The 20,976-nt window shown below is 33.2% G+C and overlaps 3 protein-coding genes across 3 annotated transcripts; 1 reads left to right on the forward strand and 2 right to left on the reverse strand.

The window, feature by feature from the left end:
• The first annotated feature begins 241 nt into the window (after window positions 1-241).
• On the forward strand, window positions 242-4,324 carry LOC130973924 (glycine--tRNA ligase, mitochondrial 1). Its single transcript, XM_057898620.1, has 9 exons — window positions 242-727; window positions 1,054-1,436; window positions 1,522-1,639; window positions 1,769-1,963; window positions 2,098-2,322; window positions 2,878-2,937; window positions 3,066-3,146; window positions 3,232-3,637; window positions 3,866-4,324. The coding sequence occupies exons 1-9, from the start codon at window positions 257-259 to the stop codon at window positions 4,096-4,098; spliced, it is 2,172 nt and encodes a 723-aa protein (XP_057754603.1). The 5' UTR covers window positions 242-256; the 3' UTR covers window positions 4,099-4,324.
• Window positions 4,325-5,170: 846 nt separating this feature from the next.
• Window positions 5,171-6,518, reverse strand: LOC130973925 (probable carboxylesterase 17). Its single transcript, XM_057898621.1, has one exon. It carries the CDS (start codon window positions 6,430-6,432, stop codon window positions 5,404-5,406), a length of 1,029 nt encoding a protein of 342 aa, XP_057754604.1. The 5' UTR covers window positions 6,433-6,518; the 3' UTR covers window positions 5,171-5,403.
• A 7,611-nt stretch (window positions 6,519-14,129) lies between these two features.
• LOC130976332 (uncharacterized) lies at window positions 14,130-19,731 on the reverse strand. Its single transcript, XM_057901177.1, has 13 exons — window positions 19,260-19,731; window positions 16,866-17,003; window positions 16,629-16,710; window positions 16,351-16,427; window positions 16,130-16,236; window positions 15,929-16,043; window positions 15,698-15,814; window positions 15,501-15,592; window positions 15,295-15,361; window positions 15,136-15,214; window positions 14,947-15,038; window positions 14,661-14,804; window positions 14,130-14,568 (listed from the first exon to the last, which is right to left on the reverse strand). Exons 1-13 carry the CDS (start codon window positions 19,494-19,496, stop codon window positions 14,542-14,544), a joined length of 1,374 nt encoding a protein of 457 aa, XP_057757160.1. The 5' UTR covers window positions 19,497-19,731; the 3' UTR covers window positions 14,130-14,541.
• Between the last annotated feature and the right edge of the window lie 1,245 nt (window positions 19,732-20,976).

Below are 20,976 nucleotides of genomic sequence, written 5' to 3' on the forward strand. Positions count from 1 at the left end.
ATGCTATCAATTCTGGCTTTCATTACGAATGATTGGCATAATTTCTAAGGGTGGTTGCATGCTCCAGTTTGACTTGGAAGATATTTTGGTAGATATTTTATTGGGTAAAACCAAAGTGGGCAACTGCCAACTAATAATACCTAGCCCATATTAATACGCGTCAAACCCAATAGGGGCATAATCGTCAATACACACAGAAAATGGCATTACTCTAGTGAACTGAACAGTAGCTATTAGTGCTTCTTATTCTTGGCTAATGCTTCAGCGTTTGTGTGTGCTGCGAGTAAGTGGTTCAATCTTCTCAGCTGCTGCTTCATTCCATCGCACACAACACTCACTCTTTTCTTCAGCTTCTTCTGCAATGGCCGCTACCGAAGAATCGCTCCGCAAGGCCCTCGCCGAAAAGCAATCTGCCGTCGAGGCTCAGGGAAATGCTGTCCGTGCACTCAAGGCCGCTGCAGCACCCAAGTCTGACATCGACGCCGCCATCCAGTCACTCAACGCACTCAAGCTCGAGAAGTCCGACGTCGAGCGCCACCTCCAGTCCATCCTCTCCGCCGACGGTGGACTAAGCAGGGAGGCGTTCCGTCAGGCCGCTGTCAACACGCTCGAGCGCCGCCTTTTCTACATCCCGTCGTTCAAGATCTACCGCGGTGTCGCCGGCCTCTTTGACTACGGCCCTCCCGGATGCGCTATCAAGTCCAATGTTCTCGCCTTCTGGCGCCAGGTATCCACAATTTCTTCAATAACTGATTTGTTTTAATCGATAACTTAGGGCTTTCGAATTTCGTTGCATCTTGTGTATTGTAGGAGGAATTGAGTGAGACTTGAGTTATTTCACTTATTTGAGATTGCTGATTGGCGCATGCATGTGGTTACAAAGTTAATCATTATGGTTACGATATTATTAGCTTAGTTAGTTGAGCTTTCAGTCGATTAAGTTTTTGCACGCTTAAAATAGAAATAGAAATAGAAATGGATGTGTTTATGGTTTCTTTGTTAAGCTGAGAGGTTTATGTTTTGTGTTGTGTCGTTTCACTTTGTATTTGGCAGCATTTTGTTCTTGAGGAGAACATGTTGGAAGTTGACTGCCCCAGTGTGACACCCGAGGTTGTCCTCAAGGCTTCAGGTCATGTGGATAAGTTTACTGATCTCATGGTTAAGGATGAGAAGACCGGGACATGTTACCGTGCTGACCACTTGCTCAAGGACTTTTGCAATGACAAGCTGCAGAAGGACCTCACGATGTCATCCGAGAAGGCTGCGGAGCTTAAACATGTCTTGGCAACCTTGGATGATCTCTCTGCTGAAGCGCTTGGTGCCAAGATTAAGGAGTATGGAATTACAGCTCCTGAAACCAAGAATCCACTATCTGACCCTTATCCGTTCAATTTGATGTTCCAGACATCTATTGGTCCATCTGGCTTGATCCCTGGGTAAGTAACTTCCCGGTCAAAGCATGTGCTATTTTCTACAAATTTACTGCGGTGAAGACATTTATCTCTTGTTCAAATGTGGCAGCTATATGCGTCCTGAAACTGCACAGGGCATATTTGTGAATTTCAAAGACTTGTACTATTACAATGGAAACAAACTCCCATTTGCTGCAGCCCAAATTGGGCAGGCATTCAGAAATGAGGTTGGTAATTGTTGCCTTGTTTTTGCTATACAAACACCTAGATGTTTCTCTTTGAACTTGTTACACTATTCTTTACTGTGGTGACAGGTTTAGATCCTTTTCTTAATTCGATTTGTTGTTTATGTATAGATATCTCCCCGACAAGGCCTTCTTAGAGTCCGTGAATTTACATTGGCAGAAATTGAGCACTTTGTTGATCCAGAAGATAAATCTCATCCAAAGTACAAAGAGGTTGCTGAATTGGAATTTTTAATGTTCCCAAGGGAAGAACAAATGTCTGGTCAATCCGCCAAGAGAATTCGCCTCGGTGAAGCTGTGTCAAAGGTCAGTTTGAGCTATGATGAGTTCAAGCTTTCTTGTTTTCTTCTACCCTGATTTTTAGTCATCTTCTGTGGTGTGTTATGATTCTTTTTTCCAATTCTGTTTTTTTATTATTATTATTATTATTTTGTTATCAGGGAATTGTCAACAATGAGACTCTTGGTTATTTCATCGGTAGAGTATATCTTTTCTTGACACGTCTTGGTATAGACAAAGACCGGTTACGATTTAGGCAACACCTTGCTAATGAGATGGCCCATTATGCTGCTGACTGCTGGGATGCTGAGATTGAGTGTTCCTACGGTTGGATTGAGTGTGTTGGCATTGCAGATAGGTCTGCATATGATTTGCGTGCTCACTCGGTAATGACCATTAATTAACATACTGAGTGATATTTTTATTAAACCAAGTTACAGTTCTAATAGATTAATAGTATGGTAACTTTGGTGGTTGGTATAATTCAAATTGTGTATGTTAACTACAAGATTAAGGAAATTTGATGTGTATACTATAAATATAATTCATGTGCTTTGTTGAAGTTGGCATATTGTTGAGTAAAATGCATTTTTGTCATTGAAAAATTTATTTTCCCCCTTCATCTTACCATTACATGATAAATCATTTGATCTATCACTTGTTCTACTCTTGAAGTTTCGTTTTTGACCGTCTAGTGCTTACTGTGCATTTGATTCATAAAGCAGAACTTTCAACTTTGAAACAACTTACATGGGGATTTAATGATCGCAAAAAACTTGAAGGGCACTATGTTTACAAGTAGCTATACTTAATGGGTCATACTGTATATTGTATTTTACCCTCTGTTGTAATATCATGATCACTAAATAGATCTTTTGGCATATTATTATACGCCTGTGGTTTGTTTCTTTCTAATTGCAATTTTTGTATTTGATATTCAGGATAAAAGTGGGGTTCCATTGGTGGCTCAAGAAAAATTTTCAGAGCCTAAGGAAGTGGAGGTACGTTTTAACATTAGTAGTGTTTATACATACATATATATATATATATACTGGTCCCTGAAACTTGATATGCAACAGTAAAAAATCTGCGGTACCCGTTAGTTGACATGGTTTGTGTATGATGCCAGAAATTGGTTATAACTCCCGTCAAGAAAGAGTTGGGTCTGGCATTCAAGGGGAGTCAAAAGAATGTGGTTGAAGCACTTGAGGTAATGGATAGTGTAATTCCTTTAATATGATGACACTTTGTAACAGCTACTGGGATTAATTTTGACACATCAAATTCTTCTGCAGGCGATGAAGGAGAAAGAAGCTTTGGATATGAAGGCTGCTCTTGAATCAAAAGGGGAGGTGGAGTTTGAAGTTTGTACACTTGGTAAAACTGTGACTATTACAAACAAAATGGTAACTATTCAGAAGGAGAAAAAGAAGGAGCACCAACGAGTTTTTACACCATCCGTGATTGAACCATCCTTTGGAATTGGACGGATTATTTATTGTCTCTTTGAGCACTCTTTCTACATGAGGCCAAGTAAAGCTGGGGATGAACAGTTAAATGTATTTCGGTTCCCTGCAGTTGTGGCTCCTATTAAGTGCACAGTTTTCCCTCTGGTTCAGAATAAACAGTATGAAGATGTTGCTAAATACATTTCTAAGTCATTGACTGTTGCGGGTATATCAAATAAGATTGACATTACAGGTTAGTCAATAAATAGAAGTTCTCATTAACACCATTTGTTGAATACAATTTTAGATTATAGAGATTCTTATTGTGAGGAGCACAAATACTAGATGCTTGCATGAAGGAAAGTTATATCGTTGTTCACATGCTTTGCATGGTCGATTTAATTAGTGATGGATTAATTGGTCTGATCATACCTTAAGACTAATGTCATGCATTTGTTTACCTTTTGAAAAATATTAACAGGTACATCAATAGGAAAACGGTATGCAAGAACAGATGAACTTGGTGTGCCCTTCGCAATCACTGTAGATTCAACATCTTCAGTAACTATTCGAGAGAGGGACAGCAAGGATCAAGTGCGGGTTGATGCCGAAAAGGCTGCATCTGTTGTTCGAGAGGTAACTGAAGGCCACAAGACATGGCAAGATGTGTGGTCAACCTTCCCCCATCATTCCTCTGCTTCCACCGAAGAATGAGTTTCACTCCTTTCCCTGTCTGGGTTGACCTCTTAAACTTTTTTGCTGCAGAAGTTTTTGCCATGTTCTTTGTTGGAAACAGTCGAACTACAGGATTTTTTTTTTCCAAACTAAATGTGTCTTCTTTTTATGAATGAGTTCCTGGCTTTCTGCTACATACGGGCTTATTGACTCGCACATTTTGTATCTGTTAAAAGATATAGATATGTTAATTTAACTAGTTTAATTTCAGTTTGCTCATTGCTTCGCGAGGGTTCAAGTGGAGTGAGTGGTGTATGTCAGATAAGAAAATGATTACATGTTCGTTAAATGTCTGAATTGACAAGGTATAGCACTCAGATAAAGCATAAATGCATAATCCAAAAACAAGTTCAAAATTCTCGGGACTGCCTCCCATTAAATTTAGAGGGGTTTGGTTTCAAAAGTTTTATCTTGCAAAAATTATTAAGTACTTAATTTGTTTGTGGAAAAATCAATTTCATTTTCAACTTCGCGAGTTGCTAGTCCAGCTGGTCAACCAACCTATTTTACCTTTCTCCAGTCCACTGCTGGGGGCAGATGTGATGAGTTTTAATGTGTTCTTTTATGCGCCAAATTTGTTTCTGAAGAGTTTACACTTTGAAATTAAGAAATTTCCTCCACGTGGAATCGATAGCCTAGTACATATTTGCTTCTGCTATTTAAAAGAAAAGCATTTTGTTGAATTCTAAGGTGGCCAGGTATGATGTCATTATTGGTGCAATTCAGCTACAGGCTACAGGTGCGAAAAACTATTTCTTTCATATTGCTCCCATTGTGGTCCTATTGCACAATTATACCCTTGCAAAGCATCATTCGTTCAAAGGAAGGTCCTATGTCCCATAGTCATATTCCTCCACGAAGAAAGAGTTCAATATGGCATTCATTCAGAGCATGGTTAGTTAAAGACGAATTCCAAAAGAAAGAATAAAGATACTCACAAATAATTAGGCCCATCTCCCTTTTACGATTCTGTTTCATTTCCGTGTTTTTATCGTGTTGCATTGAAACTAGTTCAACGTAGCTGTAGTTACTAGTTATTGTACCAAATAAGTTTATCAATATAAATAAGACTCCTATTTCACAAATCATCATAATATAATAATAATAACACTAGATCAATTTTGAAAATTCCCAGACTCCTATCATCTATATTTGTTAAAAGTTTAGTGACAAATATATTATATCAGAACTAGCATTCTAACATGTTTAACAGTATCAGTATAAATTTGTTGACATACAACTAAAACATGCAGAAGAAGCTTCATCAATTCATGCAGTGCAGAGTTATTGGTTAATCAGGAATGCTCTGATATGAGATATCATCTCTTGTGTCCGAGAATGTGAAAGCTGATAGTTATGAAGCACTTGGAATGCATGGCCTACACCTTTGTACATAACTGTTTCAACCCTTTTCCCTGCTCTTGCCAAAGTAGTTGAAAACTCCAAGTTTCTGTCTCTGAGTATATCCAATTCTGAGACACATACCATAATTGAAGGAAGCCTCAGCTCCCTCAATCTGGTTGTGCCATTTGCAAGAGGGTTGCAATATGGATGGTCACGGCTGGATCCAATAGGAAGTGCTAGGCGCCAATAAGTGTCAGAAACCGGCAAAGTTAGCGCCGAATTCGGCGGCTGCTGATGAGAATTCTTCTCGGACAATGTTCTTTCCTCTCCTCCAAAGAAAGGTTGGATCAATATGACACCCTTTAGAGACATATTGGTGCTTGATGGTCCCATTCTTGTCGCCACATTGAAAGCTATGTTAGCTCCTGCACTATCACCACCTAGGAACATGGAATTTATGTTGCAATGGCTCAGCCACCAATTTTGCACACTAGAGGGATTGAGTGCTTCTCTTTTCACCCAATTGAGAACACTGGTTCCATCATCGTATGCGGCCGGAAGGCGATTCTCCGGTGCCAGTTTGTAGTCTATGGACACAATGACACAGTTTGCTTTGGCAGCAAGATTGATCAAGAACTCATGGTAACAAGACCAAGCTGCCGAACCAACACAGAATCCTCCACCATGGAAGTAAACAAGCAAAGGAAGCTTATTGTTGCATTGATAACTTTGTAAGGGCAGGTAAATTCGTGCCCATAAATGGGTCTCTTTGTGGATCATAATGTCTCTAGCAGTGACACCGCGTTCTGGTGTCACTGCAGGGGAGACATTAGGCACAATTGGTGGCCTTTCCACTCTCCCATCTCTTCGAACTCTTATGAGTCCTTCGATTTCCTCAGTGATGACATCACGTTGGAGTTGAGCATTGTTGTTCACTTGTGTGTTGTGCCTAAGCGAAATGGCAGCCATGTTAATTATGCTAAATGCTATCTATACAACTCTTATAACTAATAAGAGAAGCTTCTATTTTGTGATGGCATGCATGGTGTTTGTGGTTTGGTCCCTTATATAGAGAAGAAATGAAGGTAGAGGAAGCTTCCTTATGCTCTTCCCTCTATGCATGCAGCAAGTGGATGAAGCTACCTATATGTCAATATCTTCTTCTGCATGTGCCGCCAAGAAAATTCTTAGTCCTTTTTATGTTTTGACTTTTCCAATTGTACTTATTATATACTAAGATTGCCTTTTCTCAAAACCACCGTCTTGTCAAACTCAAATCCATTACTACATACTCTTAAAGCACACTAGAAATTTTATCATGAAGCTAATAAACGTGGAGAATCTGATTGAACGAGAGAATGTTCATGTATAGGAGAAGCATTATTCTTATCCGGTAAAGTTCAATGCAGCATTTCACGCCTTACTTTTCTTGTAAGCATGGTATACTACCAACTTGCACTACCATTGTTATTATCAGCTTTAACTTCATTCTGCCACATTTTGTAATATGTGTATACTGTCACTATATATATATATATCAAGTTAAAAACCATCTTTTTAACATCAAATTCTTATATAATAAATATATAATATTCATGTCCAACACCGTATTCTCTTAATTACTTTAGAAGTTAGAAAACCTCAAACTATTTGTTTTTTACCCCTAAACATATTTAGTCTTCAATGTGCAACAAGTATATATTAATATGTCCAAAAAATGTTGGCAAAAGCATGTTGGAATTAGTTGACAAAGTAGTATACTCTACAATTTCTGTTTTCCACAATTTTGACACATTATTCTCTATTACTTTAGATTGTGAGATGGTTATATGTATAAAATGCGGCAAATATGGATTTGGCTTATTTTCAGATTTTGATGCCTAGCTAGCTAATCGATGAACTTAACTAGGACACCTTTTTTCATTCATTATATTCTACAAACAAAAATGTTATTGCTACACTAAAATCAACCACTAAATCAACCATCAATGTATTTGTATATAAATACATATGTGGTTTAATTTATTTTTAATATGTATTTATATTCTATTGTATATTTTATACTAGTAATTGACTTTGGTAACTAATTTTAGTGTATACGCAGTGTATAGTCGTTTTACAAATGATTTGTTTGAGTGAGCTTTTAAGAAAATATCTTTTTTTAAGTTATCTTTTTTCAAAAGATCTTATAGAAAAATAAAAATAATTTTATGTTTAGATATCTTATATAAAAAAAATTTATTTATCATCATTATATTTGGGTATAATCATATAAAAATATTTTTTCGTTTATTTATTATGTGAAAATTATTTTTTTTTATTTTTTAAAAAAAGATGTAAATTATAACTTCTCAAAAAAATATTTTTTATTTTTTAGTACTTTGTTTTACTTTTACTATTAAAAATTTATTAAATACGCTAAAAAAATTATTAAAAAAATTTTTTTTATCAATTTAATAGCATCCAAACAACCCACAAAATCATAATCCTCCGAAAGAGTACACCATATTTGCATGTGTGAAGTGTAAAGTCCTTTTGTAACATGCGTGAATATTGTGCCATGTTCCTTCCATTCCATATTAGGAACCAAAAGTTAGATACTATTTTAGATTTTAGATATGTAAGCATTGGAGTATAGATAATCAGGAATTTCATCAGTCATATTTTTCATGAATATGGTAGACAAAGAGTAAGATAAACATAATGATTAATTTGATATTCTTTTTTATATGTGTGTATTCACCACCACCAAGATAATCTAAAATCCTTATCCCTCAATAATATAAGATTTCGTTGTATTTTTGCACAGTAGGCCAATCCAATAGCAATATAAATAAAATTAGTGTCCAATTATTTGTATGTAAGGATAATGTACCAATCTCAAATAACACAACTGTTTAAGAAATCAATCAAAAGCCTCTTGACCAAGTTGAAATGTGTATGGTTTAGTCCACAAAACGACGATAACTTTCTGCTGCCCTTTAATTTTGAGTACGTAGCGCAAATAGAAAGTTAACTTTATTCGATAAATATACCATATCTTTTATAGAAATATGCTTTCCACATAGGTCATGCATGTTATTCTCTTTTTATTTTCTAATTATCGGTTATAACATTTTCTTCAAAAGTGAAATTATGGGAAATGAAACAATTTGTTTCCTCGAGAAAACAGAAACAAGATTAAAATAAACTGCTTGAAAGAAGAAAAAAAAAATGCTTCCATCCATATATGAGTAACATTGAAGTCTTTGAATAAATACTATATGTTTTTTTTATTATTATTAAAATAAATATATTGTGTATTGTGATTAAATTGGCATCATCAAAAAAACAATAATATAGTATACGTGAAGATTAATCACAAATCAAATAAAATTAAACATGTATGTGTGCATGTGAAGTATGGTGGGCTAGTGGGATTCATTCGCTCTGGTTTTATGAGAATCCTTAATTACTTCCTTTCGTCAATATATTTCATCAGTTTAATATTTAAGTTCAAATAAATTATTAACATTAAATTAATCTAATAATTATTGAAATATTGAATAAGTCAGAGAGGGTAACTATCCTTTATTTATTTATAAGATGTTGACTAGAAATTACCTTCTTTTAATATCTACAAAAATATAGTGTCTAAATAAGAATTTTGGCAAAATGTTGAATTTATTTATAAGAAATTAAAATATATATGTTCATTTAAATAAATAATAAGTTCCATGAAAATATCTATCGAATATTATCATCAGTTATACATTCACCACCTACATTTCATAAAATTTGCAAATTTAAAGTGTTGGATTAACTTATCAAAATAAAGTGACATATCATTTGCTTATAAATTTAAGATTTAAAATTAAAATTTTTTTTCTCATTAACTACATATTATGGAAAAACAATACATTAATGCAAATCTAAAACTAAAGGATAAGGAAAAGAGAAGCTTGATAGATATCAACAACCACAAGTTGCATATAGAAAAGGAATTCACAAATTGTGTTGAAATGAAATAATGTTAATAATCATCACATACAGTTTTAATTTAGGTCATGTTGGGAATAATAATGCATGTGAATTATCACATGGCAGTTAGCACTTGTGTCTTGAATCATATGTCAATCAACGTTGCATCTATGAGATGAGATTCTTCATCTCTCCTTCAATTTAATTAATCAAGCTGTGCACATATATATTGTCATGGATTATTCCCTTACGGAATTGAAAGTTTGTCCCTGGATTTTACCAATAGTGCTAACAACTAACTATTGGATGATGATGCTTCTAAATCAATGCGCAAAAGCATAATTAAATATTTTTGTATCTTTCCTTTATTCAATTTAATAAAGCCTTCTGTTTATTCAATATATATATATACACATTGAATTATTATTATTAATTATCACTTATATTATCAAAATTTTGATTAATTTTTTTTAAGTAGGGTCTTGGATAGGTTTGAATTTTGTGAAATAAAAAAAAAACCTAAACAATGAGGCGCTCGACGAAAAAAAATATCCAATTCGGTTCCTGAATTTTATTTTTATTGGATTGATTAGTCCCGGTGCTAAAAAAAGTCAATGTTGTTTTTTGTATGTGTTGTTTTTTGTTTGCATACGGGCTAATCAGTCCTAACAAAAAAAAAAGATCAGGGACCGAATTGGATATTTTTTTTGTCAAGGACTTCGTAGTCCTTTCGAGGTAATTATTAGTGGTCGGATGAATATTCACTCAAAAAATTTTTTTGTATAAAATATATATTAAAAATTAGTTAAAATATATATGTATTTTTAAATAAATATATCATAATTGATTTTAATGGTTGATTTTGATATACAAATAATATTTTTTGTTAATTTTATTATGGCGTACGTAAATATTTTTAGTTCGAATAAAATGGTGTCATATTTAAAAAATAAGGATGACTTATGCCAAAAACTAAATATGATGCTTCATTATTCTCATGAGAGTATTTTTGTAGGTTTTTAGCTTAAGAGAGAGGAGAGATTAGCAAAGCATATTTGATTAGATGAAGCTTAATTAGGTTGTTTGAGGAATGGTTTCAAACTTTCAATAATACATGCACATACATATATTTAGTAGGTCCCATAGGGAAGATTTTCTATGAAGAATCTAAATCTGCCATGCAATGACTCAACGTCGTGGAGGTCCATCATCCATTGAAGTGAGTAGTAGGAAAATACCTATAAAGAAGAAAATTCGAATCTCTCGTGAACTAGATTCTGATGAGGTGGAATGTAACAATATAATGTAAGCAATGCTAGGGGCCAGCAATTTTTGTGATTGTTAACCATCAACTAGCCATCAATGATAATTTAATGGTGTGAGATTGGTGTGAGATTTCATCCAATGGCTCACCTTCCTCTGTTGGTTACATGCTGGCCAAAATTCAATAAAACTGCTGCTCCCTAAACTTTTCCATAATGTAATGGGTCACATTAACCTCACACAAGAGCCATATTGTACATCGAAGTAGGGCGGAGCTAGAATAAACTTTAGGAAAGGATAAAATTTAATTTTATAATATAAGAGAGATTAAATTAAATATTTTAGGTGAATTAAATTAAAATTTTTATGTAATTTATAATGGAAAATTAAGATTTAGGAGGACCATTATCTTCCTTTCTCTGTATGAGGCTCCACCTCTAGAACGAAGCTAAGTTAGTCAATATTCTTCACAACTTCTTCAAAACCATATATATATAAATATATATACATGAATGAGCTTGTCAAGTTTTGGAATTGAAGCCCATTGATATGTATATGAAGAACGGTTGCCATCTTTCTTTATTCCTTAGGTTAATTATTCCCATCTTTAGTTTCTTCTCCCCCTTTTGACCGTAATGGATCAAGTTGGGTGCCTTTCACCTAATAAATAATGCGTCACCTTTTGTGCTCTAGATTTCTGTCAATTTTGTGTTTGGTTAGTTATGTATATATCAAAAAGCTTGAGAGTTTTTATTGTACAACAGTTATTTTACGTGTATACTAAAACAGCTATTAAGATTAGTTACTACTATATATAAAATATATGTTGAGATATAAATATATATTAAAAATAAATTAAACTATATATATTTATACACAAATATATTGGTGATTAATTTTAGTAGTTAATTTTAATGTATAAATAATATTTTTTATTGTACTATCTTACCTTTTTTTGTTTGAAGTAAAGGAACTTAAGAGAATAAGGTAGAACAACAAAATTCTGTTTAGTTTGTATATGTATTGAGACATAAATATTAAGATATATATACTGTATTTGTGTATAATATTTAAACATGACATTAATGTAGTGTTTAATATTATGTTTGATTGCAAAACACAAAAATACTATATAACTAAAAATGACTATTTTATCCTCATAAATTAAATTAAGATTTATAAAAAAAGAAAAAAATATTTAGAATTTTAAAAGCTCAACGAAGATAAAATAGTCAAAAAAAAAATTGAAATCCATGTCCATGACTTCATTTCCATGTCTCATCAATTAAGTGAGATATAAAAAATATGTATATTGTGTATGTTTATAGGTATCTGTATCTCTCTCATTTTTGTGTTTCACAAATCAAATAAAGGACACATTCTATCGTATCCATGTCTTAGCTAGACACATACACTAAACAAACGCTATGCAACAGAACAAAAAATTAAACAGTAAATACAAAAATGAATTCATAATCATTTTTAATATTATCATCGACAATTATTAAAATCAACTCCATTTCATTGTTTTGTACCTCATAAAACCTATTAATAACTCTTCAATTCCTATTTATTGACTCTTGAAATTTCTACTGTGCTATCTTACCTTAATATACTTTTTGGACGTTTAACTATCTTTTTCAACTCAAAATGTATACCCAACTAATTAAGAATTATTAATAAAATTTATTGAAAGCCGTTGAATGATTGACATCAAATTTCCAACATTGATGCCCCTTTCTAAATCAAATTCCAACCCAACCATTTTTGCTTACCATCTTCCTTATTACACCTGGCAACAGAAGCTGATGAATAACCTTAAGAGGGGCAAACGTTTAACTTGAGGGATATCATATAATGTCGTTATTTATTCAAAATGAAAAAGTCTAGGAGGCCAGCAGTTTTATTGAATTTTGGCCAGCATGTAATTAGCAGAGAAAGGTGAGCCATTGGATAAAATCTTACATCAATCTCACACCATCAAATCATCATTGATGGCTAGTTGATGACTAACAATCACAAAAATTACTGCCCCTAGCATTGCTCATTGAAAATTATCTTAATTATTTCTGCTGTTGAATATGAATTAAGAATAACAAAAATATTTAATTGCATTATATTTAAAAAAAAGGTGGCAAGACATGCTATGTGGGATAAAAACAAATAACGTGTGGAGCTTGAAAATAATTGTTTGGAGTGATGCATTGAGGTCCCTATAAGGCAGATACGTCCTTAACCTTCTATCCAAGTTAGGATTAGGCTTAGAGATTTATTGTCCAACCACTAAAATCTAATTTGAACCACATGAAAGCCCAAAGGATTTCGCATCCACTCGCCACCTTATACATTTATCAACCATAAAGATAGCCCACATCGATTTGTTACTTGGTTAAGAAAAAGATAAAGAAGATAAATAGCCCAATTCTAGACATACTGGTTGGTTCAGTGAAGTGGGAGTCCTCTCTAACTTGTTACCGCATAAAAGGGACTTTGTCTTAAGCCAAAAAAAAAAAAAGGACTTTGTCTCAATGAGTCATAATTCGTATTTTGTCTTTTTCCCATCTCAAGGGTCTTCAATTGTAACCGAGAAAAAAAAATTGGTAAGTATGTGAGAAGTGTGTGAGTGTGTATTGTGTATCTAAGATTGGAAGTTGTCCAATCTATCGACCAAAAAAAGAACTTTGTATTCATCAGTTATTACAATAAATAAATAAAAAATATTTAAAATTAGACTTTACAAATAAAGACAATGAAATACTAATCTGGTAATAATAAATAAATAAAATATACAAAAATATTTAATAACCAAAATAAATTAATCAAAAATAGTTAGAAATTATTTTATTTAACCTTCATTAATGATTAATGAATACTAAAATAGAATAAGTTTTCGTTGTGTTTTTTTTTTTTTTTGTTTCTCTATATGTAGTAGCTTTTCTTTGAGAAGGTAATGCTTTGAGAGACTTTTCCCGTTTTCATTACATGAGTTTCTAAATAAAGTTTACAAAAGCTAGTCTTCATATAGTAAATGCCATATTCTACTGACTCAACTCTTGTTTCTTTGTTGTCCCATGCATTCCTGAAATCTATATATATTGACCTCTCCATCAAATTGCTTAGCTAAGTCTTTCATCATCAGTTGACCTTGTACTCTTACTAGATTCTGAATGCTACTTTACATGGTTGACTTCCATCTTAAATCATACACATTATTTAATTTGCTTCAAATCTTATTTTAGTAGATGTAACCAATTCATTGGCACAAAGTCTTATGAACTCCTTTTTTTAAATTCAGAAGAGCTTTTTAGGTTACCTGCTTTTTAGTGATTGTTGGTTCTATTATACTCATTCCACGCTAGCATTCTTATACGGCATTAAGAAATTACCCTTTGTTGACTTATGAGTAGGGACAAATAGAGAGAAGTTGTTGGGCACGACTAGGCTACCGGTAATATATAAATATAGAACTAATATAAATTGTACATTAATAATAATGTGTCAAATGTCAAATGCTTACTTAGCTTATATATATAGAAATCTACTATTTAATACAAATATATGTCGTAGTATGAACAAAAGCTGCTCCATATATAATTGGAAAATAGATGCTGCTACTCTTAATATTATATAATATATGCATCCATATCATCCATGCATGACTCATTTTATCTTTCATCAAGTGAATAGAGAAGGGCATGGTTCACGTCCTTGTGCAAAAAGGCCTGCTCCAAAATTCATGTTCCTCTTGCATTGTAGCCGCTACCTTCATAGACAGCGACACAAAAATATGTCTCACCATCTGATTCCGTATATATATTCCTCTAAACGAAGTTTATATATATGTGTTCCTTCGTATTAAGTACCAACTCCAATTAACCTCAGCTGTCATAAAAAATTGCAATGAGATCACATCATTCCATGCAAATTGCAAAACAAACAACAACTAGAATAATGGAGTAGGACATGGGAATTACAATGTTATTCTGAGGCTTTCCCCAATAAAATCCCTGGATGAAAATGGGAAAAACATTGCAAGCAGCAAGAATATAAATCATTAATGCGTGCTTGCCCATCCATTCCATAATCATAGTCAAGCGACTATACCCACATACATCAACCTGCCAAGGAAAGAAGAAATAAGAGAGAATAAAATTCACTAACATTGCAAAGAAGAAAACTAATGCTATATGATGCATCAGTATATGATTACAAATTAAGATAAAAGATAGATAGCATGAAATCAATCAATGTGTATCTAACCATCAAATAAATTCCAACAAAGAGGACACCGGAAGCGCCAGCAGTGACACACATATAACTGAATGTGTAGAGAGCCTTGTTTATGTGCATTCCTACAAGATCAACATCAAGCAAGGTTAATATTACAAGGAACAGAAATGTCAGTGGCACAATCATTCATCACATGAAAGGAATATGTGAAGAGATTACCAAATAAGTCCAATGCAAAGCCAAAAACTACAAGAAAAGAGGTTGGGATCATCCAGTATAGGATTCTAACTCTATGGTCCTGCATAATCCAATAAAAAAATAACTAAGATTCTGATATAAATCAAAGACAAACATAACAAAGAAAAAAGTGAGGATTACCTTGAAATGGACAATAATATGTCCATAGTGCAAGCCAACCAAGCAAGTAACTATAGCCATCACCGAGCTGTAAATCCACAAAAAGAAAAAGAAAATTAGGGCAGATAAAAAACAGTCGCGTTCCATGTATATCTTTGTTATGCACCGACAATGTAAAACAATTTAAGAATCATCTCAAATCTTATTAAGAAGACAGAGTACCTCACCTTAAGAGTCCTTCAGGGTCAAAGGGGGCCTGACACCAAGAAGGAGCATCAGGAGGCAATGGTCCATTTTCAGGGGAATTAATACTGCATTCCTGTTGATAATCATTACAAGAAAAGGTAACATATATGTTCAGGAAAATGCATCAAGTATTAGAAAATTAGTGTAAACAATGTCAGAATTGCGAGGAACAACATACAGGCGTCCGTGCATATATTGGTCTCCCATACAGATGTTGTATACCCAATATTGTTCGATCAATCATTCCAACAGCGTTGCAGCCTGGTCCAGTGTCACCCCTTACTCCACATTTAACCTACGAAATGGGTATCATGTAAAAACATAAATCCACCACTAAAACAAGTTAAATTAATACTTCAAAGTTTTTTACTTTGAAACCCTATAAAAATAAGATGACATCAACACTCACTGAAAATATTTTTGGCTCTGAAGAAGACTCAGTGGCAATCCGATACACCCAATCAGGAACATATAACCCATACAGCAAGGAAAGATAAATTCCAGATACAAGCAAAGACACAGCCCTGTTGTAATCAAACAGATCTATCAGATGTGACGCATAGATATCAAACTAAAAGAAACTAAAGCCGGGAGGAAAAATTGAACTCACCACTGGTATCGATACTTCCTTAATAGGGATGATCCTGAGTTAACAGTATCATCACTTCTGAGCCAAATTTCACACAGTGCTGTCACCAAATATGCTAATGCAATTCTCTGGCATCCACCGAGTAAAATAGTCAATGATCAGTATCATAAAAGGAAATATATTAATATAGACTATTAAGTGAAGAGAAGAAGAAGACAGAAAACAAGCTGCTAAGGGAATACCTGCAGTATTCCCATCAATCTTATGCGCTTAATATCCACCCCGAATGACAGGTCAGTCAGGCGATGAAAATAACCACCTGAGGAGCGAAGAGGGTTCAAATTTAGACATTCAAAAGAGAGATAAATTACAAAATGCAAGTTCTCAACATCAGAATACATATTAGTAAAGTCACCAATGCTAACTTGACTTCAACATTTGATATTCTTCAAAAAGTACAATGCTGACAAACAAAGCTTAGAATTTAACCACAAACAAAGCCATAGGTTCAGTTGACTACCTTGAAGAAAAAGGCCCAATACGAGAAGCTTCAGAGCTCGTAGAAATGCTTTTCTTGTCGCATCAGTTCTGCAAGATGGCTTCTGTTGAAGAGAAAGAGGTTCATCTAGTCAAATGACAAAAAACTATCCAGATAGCATGCTTCATAGAGTCACTTTACTGAGTGACATTGTAACAGACTCATTGGTTTTTCTGAATCATGTTAATTAATAATTACGTAACAGTTTCAAGTGTATACCTTGTACGTGAGGGCAAGTGCAACACCAACAATGAAAAGAAAGAATGGCATGACAAAATCTGCTATTGTCAAACCATTCCATGGGGAGTGATTGAGTGCCGGAACAATACCACCAGCATCATCCACCAGTATCATCAGCTGCATCAGCAAAAATAGAATGTAACGAGAAATACAACATAGTATTAAAGATAACATTTATCTGAAATATAAGGAATTAAGGACTAAGTCTTTGATGCGCACATAACACATTTCATATGTTACCTGCCCCAAAAAAATCATATATCACATTTCTTAGATAATGTTAAGACTATTGAATGATTGGTTAATTGCTGAATGCAAGGTCTAAGTTATCTTCTCCATTAGATTACAATATTTGTTGTCTTGTGCCTTAAAAATGAATTATGAGTTAAGAGTGATTAGCTACACCATAGTGTAGAAGTTATCTAATAAGATACTTGCATTTGTATGCCTCCCACCTTCATTGTCTTCGAGGCACATGGTTGGGTCATATTTTGCAACGAAGAAACACCATGTGTACACCACCATTAAAATAAAGCTAAGTGGTAGCTTGTCTTATCCAGTTAAATTCAATAAGGCGCACTAAACAAGGTTCAGATCTGACAAAATTACATAAGGAATTTGGTGGTTGCAAAAAGATTTGACAAGTTAAAATATAGAAAGACAACGGTTGCTTATTCAATAGTCACCTTGTAATGATGCATTTTTTTGTTAACAAAAATATGATATGCATGCAGCTCCTAACATGGAAACAATGATCCAATAGACAGATAGATGCTACTTTCTAAAGCAAACAGAGTGTGTGTTATGCGTTTCATTGTCATATCCAAATAATAAAGTAATAATAAAGCAAGTGATAGTGGCGAGTCGGTTAGCCATTACATCTAAACCACCTCTCGTTTCACTATGAAGCATTAGTTAACGTATAAACTAGAAAACTAATTTATGTAAAGATTAGATTAGTGACACGTAGTTTCGTATTAACCTAGTACTTTAAACTTTTAGAATTATTATTATGGGAGTATTATAAAACGTTTATGTGGCCCTTCTAAATTATTGAAAAACAAAAAATAACGAGTGTGGGAAATTTGTTTGTTGCCTAACTAACGGTTCGGAGATTAGCGAATTTACCTAACAATTATTATCATTATTATGAGCAATCGTGTTGAAGATGGTTATGATTTTTCAGTTAATTTGGGTGCTCAAAAGAAGGAGCGTTAGCGGGTATATATCCCGATTTATTGGGCTTTTAAACAATAATTATATCTTGATTTAGTAATATATTAAACTACTAATAAAATTTTTAGTTAAATATCAATATTTCAAATTTTGACTTAATAAGTAATAACGTAAGAAAATCATTTTTTCAGGAAGGAACTTAGGAAGCCAAATAGTAATGAGTTACGGCACACAAGATAGAAGTGTACGCATATCATTGCTTTGCATTTAGAATGGGGTATATTCGTTTATATCAATAATATATTCTCACATCAATAATTGCAAAAAGAAAATTGTATAGTTTTTTTTTCGCTATTTTTAATTAGAAAAGCAAATAAAACGAAATAGAATAAATAAATAATGAAGAAAAACCGAAAAACAAAAACGGAGGGCGGTTATTTTTATAACAATATTTGTTATTAAAAGCAAAGATGATAGAGTATTTTAATTTTGATATAATAATATAGGAGAGAATAACGGAAAGAGCAAGTAGAGGTAGTGCAGTTTAATTGGACGGTATTCCGAGGGAGCTGAGAAAAAGAAAAAAAAAAGCGACTAGGAAACACCAAATGCAATTCTTTCCTTCAAAGTAAAGCATCATCAAAAAATACTTGGGATGCCAAAATCAATCAAAGCCTTTTTAGTTATGGCAATTCTAAGAATCTACCCCCCCTCTACATTCAATTATTAACACATTAAATAACAATAGCAACTTGCGATTCAGTAAGTAGTGATTGGTGTTAGATGAGCAGCAACATAAATGCCTATCTACAAAATGGAAAGATTTTACTACTTGGCTCAACAAATTTGCTCACAAACCCGTAATGTTGCATATGACCCTTTTAGCCTTGTAGTTGTATGTACTACAATAATTTTTGGCCTGGCATGCCATGCCACTTAATCCTGATCTAAAAATCTGAGGGATACGACGTCGTTTCTTCCTCCAAAAAATATCACTAATGGTGTTTTATCTTTATTAGTTGTTATTGTTATTACTACTACTACTAACTTTCTGTCACAGCAGGCAGCAGTCACAGCACATATTAATTAATTATTAATAGCGACCAAAATTAAAATAAAAAATAAATAAAACTAGAAAAAAAAAGAGAGAGAGATTCGAGAAGGTGAAAGAGGAGGAGGGAGGTGTGGGAATGTTACCGCAACAGTGAGGCCACGAAAGACATCAAGTGAAAGAAGACGCTGAGACTGAGATGGAGGTTGGTGCTTTGAAGAAGAGACTTCCTGAACAATCTTGGTGCTGTTAGGCCTTGTTTGGCGTTGTGGTGCAGCAATGGTGGCGGTGCTGGCAGATCTTGAATCAGAGATCTGCTGGACTGCCATCTCAACATCCTCATCGTCTTCATCGAAGTTCTTGATAGCTTCGTACTTCTCCATCTCTCTCTCTCTCTCTATACCTCTCTCTTGCTAGCTACCATCTATTTACGCAGGAAAATAATGATTATCTGGAAGCAAATATAGAGAAAGATTGTATGCTTTATATGCGAGAGAGAGAGAGAGAAATGTGATGCGACGGGATGAGAGAAAGAGAGGTCTTAGCAAGAATAAGGCTAAGGTGCTCCAAACTCTGAAGAGTAGTGTGTGTTTCTTGCGCTGCTTCTTTCTTTCCCTTTCCTCTTCCTCTCACTTTTATAGCGCACTTCCACCTGCGCCACAAACAACCCTTTTTACCCCCCTTTCTTTTTTATCTTTTATAAACTATTTTCAAATTAAAATATAAATACAAGAATAAAAAAGGTTAGTTATTAAAACGCTAATGACTTCTTTTCTAAAAAAAACACATGAAATTATTTTCAAAATTCGTATTTTTTTCTAATATAGAATCTATTTTTTTGAATTGATAATTAAACAAATCAGAGGTTCGATTTTATAGTTGTCATCCACGAATAAAAAATCAAACAATTTAATTTTATGGATATTAAAATTTAAATTGTAGGAGACATAAATTGAAATATCTAATCTTAACGATGATTCTTTTTTTAAATTGGTATCTAACTCTGATTCTCAAATTTTAATATCCAAATCTGACGTTTAAATTTTTTTTAATTGTTCTCTACAATTTCATGATATAATACTCACTTCAATAATAACAGAAAAGAAAAAACACACATTCCTCCCTGATATCAAAAATAAAAAACGTCAAAATTCTGGTTGTATTGCATCATGAACAAGTATGATAATATGCAAATGACGAAAACAGGCACTCCGAGTTCCGATGCATATTTTAGATGATCAATAATTTTTATAAGGGTTATGCTAGATAATTATTAATTAATAATTTTCTTGAACAATATGAATAATTATTAATAATATAAAAATACATTACACTTTTAAATTATTCTTTTAAATTTTAATATTAGAATAATTATTTATATACCTAGTAAAATAAATATCTAATTTATCTATTGTTCATATTATTTAATATTTTTATTATTTACCGGTATTTTTTATATATAATTTGTTTTGTTTCTGGTAAATTTTACTTGTCTTAGAAAATGGTAAGTTATAAAAAGAGTTTCCACATGCAGACTCCAACTTCTATTATTTTCCTTAAAAAAGGTTAGGCCCGAGGATCGTTCTTTCTAAGGGCCCAAACTTCTTATTTGTCAATCTAATCATTTCTTGTTACCTTAAAATTAACACTATCAAGCTTTTATATATATATTCACAACATTTAATCTATAAGTATATACGACGTAATACAAAATCCATGGTCCACTCGTAAATTCAAGATAAAGTAAATCCATACAAAATTTATAAAAGACAATCCAAGCTAATTAAAAGTATTTTAGTAAAATATTAAGATTTCTTTCCTTTTTTTGTTATGTGTATATTGAAAGGATAGTGTTTATATTTT

The sequence above is a fragment of the Arachis stenosperma genome, chromosome 4 (assembly GCF_014773155.1).
Source record: "Arachis stenosperma cultivar V10309 chromosome 4, arast.V10309.gnm1.PFL2, whole genome shotgun sequence".
Classification (NCBI taxonomy): Eukaryota; Viridiplantae; Streptophyta; class Magnoliopsida; order Fabales; family Fabaceae; genus Arachis; species Arachis stenosperma.